Source organism: Pelodiscus sinensis, chromosome 22 (genome assembly GCF_052426305.1).
Source record: "Pelodiscus sinensis isolate ZL-2025 chromosome 22, ASM5242630v1, whole genome shotgun sequence".
NCBI classification, from domain to species: domain Eukaryota; kingdom Metazoa; phylum Chordata; order Testudines; family Trionychidae; genus Pelodiscus; species Pelodiscus sinensis.
Window position 1 is genome coordinate 25,269,524 of NC_143073.1, and position 12,433 is coordinate 25,281,956.

At 49.6% G+C, this 12,433-nt stretch overlaps 1 protein-coding gene across 2 annotated transcripts in view; it reads right to left on the reverse strand.

Moving 5' to 3' along the window:
• The window catches only part of LOC142819498 (guanylate-binding protein 1-like), a 47,461-nt gene that overhangs the window by 16,410 nt on the left and 18,618 nt on the right, over positions 1-12,433 (reverse strand). For both annotated transcript variants that reach the window (XM_075907111.2, XM_075907112.2), the window contains exons 7-9: positions 9,453-9,695; positions 1,676-1,953; positions 820-1,032 (exon numbers count right to left, since the gene is read on the reverse strand). In XM_075907111.2, coding sequence (XP_075763226.2) covers positions 820-1,032; positions 1,676-1,953; positions 9,453-9,695 — 734 coding nt within the window. The remainder of the gene's footprint in view (positions 1-819; positions 1,033-1,675; positions 1,954-9,452; positions 9,696-12,433) is intronic.

Sequence of the window (12,433 nt, forward strand, 5' to 3'; positions counted from 1 at the left end):
CCAGCGTATCTACCTCTCTGCCTAGCTTAGTGTCATCCACAAACTTGCTGAGGGTGCAATCCGTCCCCTCATCCAGGTCATTAATAAAGATGTTGAACAAAACTGGACCTAGATGTGATCCATGGGTCACTCTGCTTGAAACCGACCACAGATGAGACATCTAGCCATTGATTGCTACCAGCCAAACCCAACAATCTATCCACCAGTTTTCTATCCACCTTGTAGTCCACGTATCCAATCCAGACTTCCTTCACTTGCTGGCAAGACTATTGTGGGAGACCGTAGGAAAAGCTTTGCTGAAGTCAAAGGTAGATCACGTCCCCCACCTTCCCCATATCCACAAATCCATCTACCCCATCATAGAAGGCAACCAGATTGGTGAGGCAGGACTTGCCCTTGGTGAATCCATGTTGACTGTTCCTGATCACTTCCCCCTCTTCCAAGTGCTTGAAAATGGATCCCTTGAGGATCCCTTCCGTGATTTTGAAGGGAACTGAGGTGAGGCAGACTGGGCTGTAGTTCCCTGGATTGTCCTTCTTCCCTTTTTTAAAGATGGACACTGCATTTGCCTTGTTCCAGTCCTGTGGTGACACTTTTGACACACGTTGAAGGCTCAGACAGCAACACCTATTAGTATTTCTCAGGGTTTCCCTGGTGACTTCCTGCTCTGTGGAGTTGGCAGCAGCCCGGTATCTCAGATGCTGAGTGTTCACAGCTGGGCCTGATGCTCTTTCCCAGGCCCACAGATTGTGGGCAGATAAGGACGCCGCAGCGCGTACGCTGCCCCCGACTAGCTCCGCAGCCCTGCCCAGCACTCACCATGACTCCTTTGTTGGGCGTCTTCTGGAAACTCTCCACCACCTGTTTCTGATCAGTCACGTACAGCTGGTACCCGCCGGGCTTCATGTAAACCCCCTCGCTGAGCTTCCTCTCCACGTCGGCTGAGAGCTGGGAGAGCAGGGCCCGGCAGGTCTCCTGGGACTTGGTTTGGTTCTTGCTCAGCACAGTGTTGTAATGTTCATTTATCGCCGTCTGGGGAGTGACAGGGAGAGAGCGGGGAGTGTATGTGAGGAGGGAGGGGCTGCATTTCTGCCCTGCCCAGTGTGCTCGTGCCCGTGTGGTCAGGAGACGTCCCCCCCTCGGCAGTGGAAGCCCAGGGCCCAGCATCTGACCCGAGGCCGGGCAGTAAAGGGGGTAAATAAATCACTTTTACAAGAAGAGGCTTCCTGAGAATGTGTGTCTTCAGCCAAAGCCCTTCTTTTTGATTGTCAGTGGGAATTCGGTGCCAACCTGCTGCAGCATTTTTGAAAACCTCACTGAGCCCTGATCTGCTGCCCGGGCACCCAACTCTCTGAAAATTGAGGCCCTTTGTCACATGGTGCGACCCAGGCAGAGTCACAATAAGAGGGGACTGTCCCTATGGTGTTTGGAGCCCTGAGCCCCTGGCTGGGTGCATTAAGCAGCTGCAGGGCCACGCCACCGCACGGCTGAGAGGGGACCTCAGTTCCTAGCCACAGAGGCTGCCCCTTTGCTCTGTGTGTACACAGCACTTAGCCCAGCGGGCTCCAGGTCAGTGAGTGACTACCCAGATATTCTGTAATAGACCCAGGAAAGGAGCAGAGTAATAGCCAGGGGCAGGTCCAAGGCGGGGGACGTGCAGGGCCCATAAACTTACCGCCAGCTGCTCCTGGTACTTCTGATCCTCATCCTTGAAGGACTGCTGCATGAACAGCTGCAGGGCTGCCCTCTCGCACGCTCCATGTGCCTCAGACAGCATGGCCACCTCCGCCGGGAACGTGACCTGTTCCTCCATCTGGGCGTCATAAAGAGCCAGCCCCTCCCTGACCGCAGCCTGGTTCTGCTTGGCGGCAATGGTGGTCACTGCATCATCCAGGCAGGGCACCTTCCCGCTCATGATGGTCTCCACGTAGCTCTGGGCTAAGAGGCCAAACACTGGGGGAGAGCAGGGGAGGGGCGTTAGGAGAATTTCCAGAGACTCCCGTGAGGGCCTGGCCCCAGCTCTGCACTGGCCCTGGGCCCTTCCCTGCCTGGCTGAGTAGCCCCCACTGACACATCACTGGGGGGCCGATGCTGGTGGCAGCTCCTGTCCCTCTGACGTCCAAGCGCCAGAAGTGAGCATGACCTCTCAGAGCCAGCCCTGTCCCTGCGCCCTGCCCTCAGGAGCTCACGGCCCATGGGACACCCGACAGACAAGGAGCCGGCAAGGCCGAGGTCGGAGGGAGGAGATGGGATGGGGCTGAGCAGGGGGGGAAGGGAGAGGAACGACATGAGTGTGAGGGGGAGGGAGGCCCTGGGCACACGGGCTGTAGGAAGACTCATAGACTCATAGACTTTAAGGTAAGAAGGGACCATTATGATCATCTAGTCTGACCCTCTGCATAGTGCAGGCCACAGAATCTCACCCACCCCTCCTAGAATAATCCTCTCACCTATATCTCCAATATTGAAGTCCCTGAAACGATGCTTCAAAGACCCCAAGATGCAGAGAGTCCTCCAGCTGTGATCTGTGCCCCATGCTACAGAGGAAGGCGAAAAACCTCCAGGGCCTCTGCCAATCTACCCTGGAGGAAAATTCCATCCCGACCCCAAATATAGCGATCAACTGAACCCTGAGCATGTGGGCAAGACTCATGAGCCAAACACCCAAAAAAAAGTTCTCTATAGTAACTCCTATCTTCCCACCATTGGCCTATTTACCACTGATAGTGAAAGGTCAATTAATTGCCAAGCTCATGTTACCTCATCAAACCATCCCCTTCATAAACCCATCTAGCTTTATCTTGAAGCCAGATAGGTCTTTTGCCCCCACTACTTCCCTTGGAAGGCTGTTCCAGAACTTCACTCCTCTGATGGTTAGAAACCTTCGTCCAATCTCAAGTCTAAACTTCCCACTAGCCAGCTTATATCCATTTGTTCTTGTGTCCACATTGGTATTGAGCTTAAATAATTCTTCTCCCTCCTTGGCATTTATCCCTCAAATATATTTAAAGAGAGCAATCATGTCTCCACTCAGCCTTCTTTTGGTTAAGGTAAACAAGCCAAGTTCCTTGACTCTCCTTTCATAAGACAGGTTTTCCATTCCTCGGATCATCCTAGTGGCCCTTCTTTGTACCTGTTCCAGTTTGAATTCATCCTTCTTAAACATGGGAGACCAGAACTGCACACAGTATTCCAAATGAGGTCTCACCAATGCCTTGTATAATGGCACTAACACCTCCTTATCCCTACTGGAAATACCTCGCCTAATGCATCCCACAACCATATTAGCCTTTTTCACGGTCATGTCACAATGACGGCTCATAGTCATCCTGTAATCAACCAGGACTCCGAGGTCCTTCTCCTCTTCCGTTACTTCCAACTGATGTGTCCCCAGCTTATAACTAAAATTCTTGTTATTAATCCCTAAATGCATAACCTTACACTTCTCACTATTTAATTTCATCCTATTACTATTATTCCAATTTATAAGATGATCCAGATCTTCCTGTATGATTTCACAATCTTTTTCTGAATTGGCAATACCTCCCAACTTTGTGTCATCCGCAAACTTTATTAGCACACTCCCATTTTTAGTGCCGAGGTCAGTAATAAAAAGATTAAATATTAATGGTCCCAGAACTGATCCCTGAGGAACTCTGCTAGTAACCTTCCTCCGACCTGACAGTTCACCTTTTAGTATGACTCGCTGTAGTCTCCCTGTGACGGGGCAGGCACAAGGCCCGCGCCGCCCCGCACTGAGAAGGGGAGTCCGGGAACAGGAATCCCGGCCGAGACGGCCGTCGGCCCGCCGCGTTCCCCGGCGCTGGGCGATGACGTCACCGAGAGCGACGGGGAGAGCGCGGGGAGGGGCGGGGCCGGGAGTCACGGGAGCACGCCGGCCCCGGCGTCCGGAGGGGAGCGGGACATTCAAAGGGCCCCGGACCATGGACCAGAGGGAGGGAGTGCTGGAGGCAGGACGGAGGAACCGGGTCTGCTGGGAGACTCGGGAACGGAGAAACAGTACTCGCGGCGGCTGAAGCCTCCCCCGCGACAGGGACTCCGGGTGAGTCTATCCCCTTGCTGGGGGGAACGCGCCGAACAACCGGCCGGGAAGAAGTGACCCAGGGCGGGGCCGTGGACCCCGCGAGTGGAGGGTTTGGGGGGAACGTAACCCCCTCCACTGACTAGGGACTAGCGTCCCCGTCTTAGGGCCCTGGGTCGGGGCTCGGAGTGAGGGAGGGCCCGAGCCCCCTTCCCGGCGCCTGCGAGCCAGGGCGAGCTCCGGCAGCCCGCACGGTCGGCCGGGAGCTACCATCGGCCAGAGGGCCAAGAGCCCGATCAGCTAAGAAAGGACGAGGGTCACCCGAACTCGGGGGGACCACCAGGGCAGCGGGTTACACTCCCCTTTAACCAGTTCTTTATCCACCTCTCAATTTTCATATTGATCCCCATCTTTTCCAATTTAACCAATAATTCCCCATGTGGTACTGTATCAAATGCCTTACTGAAATCGAGGTAGATTAGATCCACTGCATTTCCTTTATCTAAAAAATCTGTTACTTTATCAAAGAAGGAGATCAGGTTGGCTTGGCATGATCTACCTTTTGTAAAACCATGTTGTAATTTGTCCCAATTGCCATTAACCTCAATGTCCCTAACTACTTTCTCCTTCAAAATTTTTTCCAAGACCTTGCATACTACAGATGTCAAACTAACAGGCCTGTAGTTACCCGGGTCACTTTTTTTCCCTTTCTTAAAAATAGGAACTATATTAGCAATTCTCCAGTCAAATGGTACAACCCCTGAGTTTAGAGATTTATTAAAATATTTTGCTAATGGACTTGCAATTTCATGTGCCAGTTCCTTTAATATCCTTGGATGAAGACTATCTGGGCCCCCTGATTTACTCCCATTAAGATGTTCGAGTTTGGCTTGTACCTCGGATTTGGTAATATCTACCTCCATACCCTTAGTCCCATTTGTTATGTTGCCATTATCTCTAAGATCTTCATTAGCCTCATTAAAGACTGAAGCAAAGTATTTGTTTAGATATTGGGCCATTCCTAGATTATCCTTAACCTCCACTCCATCCTCAGTGATTAATGGTCATCTTCCACTCCTTATATGCTTTTTGCTTTTTCTCTAATCACCTCCCTGAGATTCTTGCTCATCCAACTTGGTCTAAAATACCTACCTATATATTTTTCCTCTTTCTTGGGATACAGGCTTCTGATAGCTTCTGCAACTTTAACTTAAAATAATCCCAGGCCTCCTCCACTTTTAGATCCATAAATTATTTAGTACAATCCACTTCCCTAACTAATTTAGATAAACAAATTTATTTTTGTTTATCCTTCCATTTAATTTGAACTGAATTAGCTCATGATTAGCATCATGGGTACAGAGAAGAGCGACAAGAATGATTAAAGGTTTAGAGAACATGACCTATGAAGCCAGGCTTCATGAACTGGGCTTGTTTAGTTTGGAAAAAAGAAGATTAAGGGGGGACATGACAGCGGTTTTCAAATATCTAAAAGGGTGTCACAAGGAGGAAGGAGAAAATTTGTTCCTCTTGGTTACTGAGGACAGGACAAGGAGTAATGGGCTTAAAGTGCAGCAGGGGAGGTTTAGATTGGACATTAGGAAAAAATTCCTAACTGTCAGGGTGGTCAAATATTGGAATAAATTGCCAAGGGAGGTGGTGGAATCTCCCTCTCTGGAGATATTTAAGAACAGGTTAGATAGACATCTGTCAGGGATGGTGTAGACGGAGCTTGGTCCTGCCTTGAGGGCGGGGGGCTGGACTCGATGACCTCTCGAGGTCCCTTCCAGTCCTATTATTCTATGATTCTATGATTGCTTGAGCCAAGGTTGTCCCCTACAACCATTTCTTCTATGAGGTCCTCGCTACTCACCAAAACCAAATCTAAAATGGCTTCCCCCTTTGTTGGTTCAACAACTACTTGATGAAGGAATTCATCAGCAATCACATCTAGGAAAATCTGAGCCCTATTATTATTACTAGCACTTGTTCTCCAGTCTATATCTGGAAAGTTCAAGTCTCCCATGATTACACAGTTTCCATTAGTATTTACTTAATTAAACATTAAAGAAGTCTCTATCCATATCCAAATTAGATCCTGGTGGTCTATAGCACACCGCAAGCACTATCCCAGGGGAAGATCTGATAGTTTTCTTCCCCAGTGTGATTTTTGCCCAGGCAGACTCTGTCTTCTCCATTCCATCACTTATTAATTCTTTGCAATCTACCTCATCACTGATATACAATGCTACTCCAAAACCTTTACCATTATTTCTGTTTTTCCTAAACAGCACATACACTTCAATACCTGTACTCCAGTCATGCCTAGTATTCCACCATGTTTCTGTTATTCCTGTAATATCTGGTTTCACTTCCTGGAACAGTAGCTGTAGTTCCTCCATTTTGTTACCTAAGCTCCTTGCATTGGTGTACAAACGTCTTAATTTTTGCTGTTTCACCTCACTCACATTCTTTACCCCATTTGGCACAGACACTGTACCTCCAATATGACCTATTAGACTAGTATCCACTCTGCCCTTCCTCCTTATGTACATTCTCCTACCCCCAGCTATATCCTTTCTTACTTCCATTTCCCCCGTCTCAATCCGGCGTAGAGATTACCTGGACATCTCCTAATTGTCTCTCCGAAATTCCTAGTTTAAAGCTCTCTTAATCGGTTGTGCCAACCTCCATCCTAGAAGTCTGTTTCCTTCCCTACTTAGATGAAGCCCATACTGAGAGAACAGTCCTCTGTCCGTGAATGCCTCCCAGTGGCCATACATCCCAAAGCCCTCCTTATAGCACCACTGTCTGAGCCATCTATTGAGCATCATAATCCTATCACACCTTTGTTGCTCTTCTCTAGGAACAGGCAGAATCCCACCAAAGATCACCTGAGCCTCGATTTCCTTAAGCGTCCTCCCCAATCTGGCATAGTCTCCCTTGATTCATTCCAGCGAGAATCTAGCCGTATCATTTGTTCCTACATGAAGGATGATCAATGGATTCTTTCCCGCTCCCTTTAGGATCCTCTTCAACATTAGTTCCACATCCCTTCTGTTCTCTGGATCAGCTCTGGTTACAGGCCTGTCTATTCCTCTCAATAAGGAGTCCCCAATCACATAGACCTGCCTTTTCCTGGTGACAGTGCAATTCTCTGGTCTATCCCTTGTTCCCTCTGGCTGCAAGTCCTTTCCATTCCTATCTTCCCTTGTAATCCTCTTCAACCCATCCTATATCCTCCTGGTGCTCATTATTGGTGTCGTCTCCATCGACTCTTCCCCTTTATCTATGGGACTAGCCACTCTTCTCTTCTTCCTTGCCTTTCCACCATCAGTGGCCACCTGCTGTATCCTTTCTCCATTCTCCAGCTCCACATACCTGTTCTTGAGTTCTATTTCTCCTTCACTGGCCCATCTTTTCCCCTGCCTGGTTCTCATAGTCACATGCTTCCACTGTCCATTTTCTTCACCCAACAGTCCCCCCTCAGAGGCCTTTGATCCTGCTCCAGTCTGCATGTCTTAGGGTATGTCTATACTAGCCCCCTAGTTTGAACTAGGGAGGCTAATGTAGGCATTTGAACTTGCAAATGAAGCCCAGGATTTAAATATCCCGGGCTTCATTTGCATCTTCCCAGGCGCCTCCATTTTTAAATGTCCCTTAGTCCAAACTCCGTGCCCATGGCTACATGCGGCACGGAGTAGGTAGTTTGAATTAGGATCTCTAATTCAAACTACCGGTACACCTCATTTGCAACTTCGAATGCCTACATTAGCCTCCCTAGTTCGAACTAGGGGGCTAGTGTAGACATACCCTAAGCTTTCTCCTTCAGCCACCTCATGCCTTTGCTCCATCATGTGCTCGAACCCCCTTCTAAACTTGACCAGAGTTTCCACCTGCATCTCTAATCCTTGGATCTTTTCTTCCATCAGTTCTATTAGGCAGCATTTCATACAAACAAAACTCCTTTCAGGTACCCCCTCCAGAATCATATACATACCACAGCTGCCACATCCACTCAGTCTCATTGGGTGTGTCTAGACTACAGGGCTTTGTCGAGAAAAGTGGACTTTTGTCGACAAAACTATACCTGCGTCCACACTGCCTTTGAGTTATGTCGACATAACGTCGACAAAACTCAGCAGTTTTGTTGACGTATGTAAACCTCATTCTATGAGGAATAACGCCTTTTATCGACAGAGTTCTGTCGATAGAAGGCATTATTGCATCTACACTGTCCTTTGCGTCCACACTGTTATGTCGACAAAGTGGCTTGCTTTGTCCACAGAACTGGATGTAGTCTAGACGCTCTTTGTTGACAGAAGCTTTGTTGACAGTATTTGTTGACAAAACTTCTGTCGACAAAACCCTGTAGTCTAGACATGCCCATTGTGTCCTCTACTTCTTGGGTTATGGCCACTGCTATCTGTGTTAATCAGCCTTCTCACCTAAATCCTGTTAGTCCGGCAAACACAAAAACAAACCAAAACACCCCCCTATGGCAAAAACAAACCCTAAACGAGTCCCACAATCCAAACTCCCACTCAGACTCCTCTGTTCACAGCTCTGTTTGCTGGCTCCTGCGCTGCTGCTGCTGTCTGAGCAGATGAAGGATGAGAGAGAAAGGCAGGGAGGGGAGGGGGAAGGTGGGTGCTACAAGTAGCATTAGCGCTGCAGCCAAGGGGCTGTTCTTGGGTCCTTCTCACTCTTCTCCCAAGTCCGAATGTGCCCAACGGTTTAACCTCCCAACAGGTCAAACTCTCCAACCCTTTGGTCGGGTTTGGCTCCCCCTCGACTGACTATAATTTGTGTCCATCCAAGTCACTGAAGACTCCGTCCTGGGAGGTGCTGAGCTGCCTGGCCCTGAGCCAGCACTTAAGCAAGGTGATTAATATTAACGACATGAGTGATCCCCCATTCTGTGCACGCGGATTGCATCAGCACGTTCCTGGACAGCCCCACGCACACGACGGCACTTGCTAAGCGACTGTCACCTTCCGTGTTCCACCTCGCTCCCAGCCCCCACCCTTGATCAGCCGTACAGTGGTACACCAAGCTACTGTATCTGGCCCGTGGGCTATCCAGTTCAACCTGTGGGCCACCCTGCCTGGGCCCCCAGACACACAGCACCCACCAGATTCAGAGCAGTCTCATGCTGTTCAAAGCGGCTGGCTGCTCTCTGTGCCCCTCTGCTCCAAGCGCTGTGGGGAGGGGCAGGATTCGAGGGTTGCTCCCCCCTTCAAATCCGGCCGATGGAGCTGAGAGGTGGCATTAGGGACTGGAAGGATCATTCTACCCTCATGTCAGTCCCTGGAGCCTGAGGACCTGCTCTCCCGGCCTTATTCTGAGGAGGGGGCAGCCCGGCTGCACAGACATTCCCCTGGTTTGCTAGTTCCCGCTCATGACTCACTTTGCCCGGTGACGGGGTGGCCTCCTTTCAGCATCTTCACCTTCGACTCCTGGAGAACGTACTGGCAGAATCTGCGGCTCTGCTCCAGGAACTCAGGCTGCAGGGCGCTCTCAGGGAGCGACTCCAGCTGCTTCATTTCCTTGTCGCCGGCTGGCCGGAGAAACGCAAAGCACTTGCGCATGGGGAAGTATTCGCGGATGCACTGGCGTGGTGCGTTGTAACTCAACACGTCCATGCTCCGGCCTGCACCGAGAGGGAAGGGAGCAGCCAGCAATGAGGAGAGAGAGAGAGAGAGAGAGAGAGAGAGAGAGAGAGAGAAGTGAATTCTAGAACAGGATGGTTTTATCTCCCAGAAAAGCATCCGTCCACCCACCCACACCAATTCTGGCTTTACCCCAAACTCAGCTCCTTCAGTTCTCGCCTTCCCAACTAAACAAGTGGGCTATGTCTAGACTACATCCCTTTTTTGGATTTAAATCTCCCCCGCTTCATTAGCATAAAAATGGCTGCTGATTTTTTTCCCCCGCACGGAGCTTTGCTAGAAAAAAGTTCCAGTCTAGACGCTGATCTTGTGGAAAATAAAGCCTTTTCTGAAAGATCCCTTATCCCTCTTGAAATCCCTTTATTTTCCGCAAGATCAGCATCTAGACTGGCGCTTTTTTCCGGCAAAGCTCTGTGCGGAAAAAAAGCGGCAGCCATTTTTATGCTAATGAAGTGGGGGTGATTTAAATCCCCGCTTCATTAGTAATTGCGATACGTCTAATTTACATCCCTTTTCCAAAAAAGGGATGTAATCTAGATGTAGCCTTGGGCTATGTCTACACTAGCCCCCAAGTTTGAACTAGGGAGGCTAATGTAGGCATTTGAAGTTGCAAATGAAGCCCGGGAATTAAATATCCCAGGCTTTATTTGCATCTTCCCGTCCGGTCGCAATTTTTAAATGCCCCTTAGTCCGAACTAACTGCCTGCGGCGACACGCGGCAGGGACCTGGTAGTTTGAATTAAAGCTCCTAATTCGAACTACCATTAAACCTCCTTGCAGCTTCGAATGCCTACATTAGCCTCCCTAGTTCGAACTAGGGGGCTAGTGTAGACATATCCTTGGAGAGCAGGATCAGATGATGAGATTGACAAACCAGTATAAGATAATGTGGCAGGTGACATGCCCATAAGGGCTGAGTACCTAGTGGTCAGCCCACCCCACCACCTGAAGATTCCCCATAAAGATTTTGAAACATAAGAACATAAGAATGGCCATACTGGGGCAGACCAAAGGTCCATCCAGCTCAGTATCCTGTCTGCCGACAGTGGCCAATGCCAGGTGTCCCAGAGGGAGTGAACTGAACAGGTAATGATCAAGTGATCTCTCTCCTGCCATCCATCTCCACCCTCTGACAAACAGAGGCTGGGGACACCATTCCTTACTCATCCTGACTTAATCTCCATGAATTGATCTAGTTCTCTTTTAAACCCTGTGATAGTCCTAGCCTGCACAACCTCCTCAGGCAAGGAGTTCCACAGGTTGATTATGCGCTGTGTGAAGAAGAACTTCCTTTTATTTGTTTTAAACTTGCTGCCCATTAAAGATACACAAGGACTCATGGTGCTGTCTCATACCCCAGGCCCCTTTCTGCTGCCTCACCAGTTAGTCCACCTGCCGCATTTGTGCCAGAGATTTTGCCTTTACGAGGGCAGAACTTCGCTCTTATCTTTCCTGGATTATGAACGTCCAATTCAGCATGTGGGCCACCCTGCTTTGGCCCCCAGGCACACGGCAGCCACTGGATTCAGAACGTCCTTTGTGAGCTGGGGCACCAGACGCAGTCTCCCAGCAGTGCCCACACCAGTGCGAACGACAGAGGTAAAACAGCCTCCATACTCCTACTCTAGGCCCCTGTCCCTGTGTGCTAAGGATGGCATCCCCTGTCTATGAGCACATCTACACTCTGGTACATTTCAAAGGAGGACTGCGGAAGTGCCTATACAGAAGCAAATGCTTATTGGATAGTCAACTAGTCTTTAACATCCTTAGTAGTCACAGCGTACATGTGAGATAGTGTCCACAGTGAATGGATGCTATCTGTCAAAAAAGCAAATAATTTTTGATGTGCTTTGGCAGAGTGCACACGCTTTTCTGGAGGATGTTTTTTTGGACTCTCTCTTCCAGAAAAGTTTCTCCTGAAAACGCCGGCAGTCTCGACATAGCTGGGTTTGAGAGCCCACCTCCATCAAGAAGCTTTGTATGAACAGCACATGCACTTTCAGTCACTCCAAAACAAACTTTTAAAAAGTGCACGATCTCTTGCACCATATCTAGCAGGATTCAATTCCCCACCAAGATTTGTGCGGTCAGGTAATGTGTTGAAAGGGACATGGATAAACTACTAGCGCTGGGCTGAGAAGAAAATAATTCAGCCAAAGCCCAAACTCTGAGGCTTTCTGTTGAAAAATCCATGGAGAAGCCAAGCCAAAAGTAAATAGGTAACCCAAAGACTATAAAAACTTACCTTCTGGGAAATCTCACAGCCACTGTTGATGTTCTTTGTGTTACTACAGCACCTAGGAACCCAGGCATGGACCAGGATTCTGCGGCATTAGGCCCCACACAAACACTGAGCAGAAAGCTAATCACTGCTCCAGAGACCTCACAGGCTAAGACAAGACACCGCAGCTGGAGACAGTCAGACTAGGGAGCTCAAGGAAACCACGTGAGACACTATCACTCAGCATCACCAGCAGTGGTCTCTGCACCACAGCCACCGTCCAGTTTGTTTATAGGCCCAAGGAGAGCTCTGCAGGGAGCCGGGCGCTGGGCTCTGGGGAAGGAAGCTCTCTTCCACTAGGGATCGGGCGCCCTGGGGCGGTTGCGGTGCCCAAAGCCTCGCGACACGGCGCAGGAAGAGCCCGGGCGCGTCTCTTGCTGTTGTCACTATGAGTGGTACCACACAGTGGACAATGCTACTGCAGTTGCCGTGGCAATA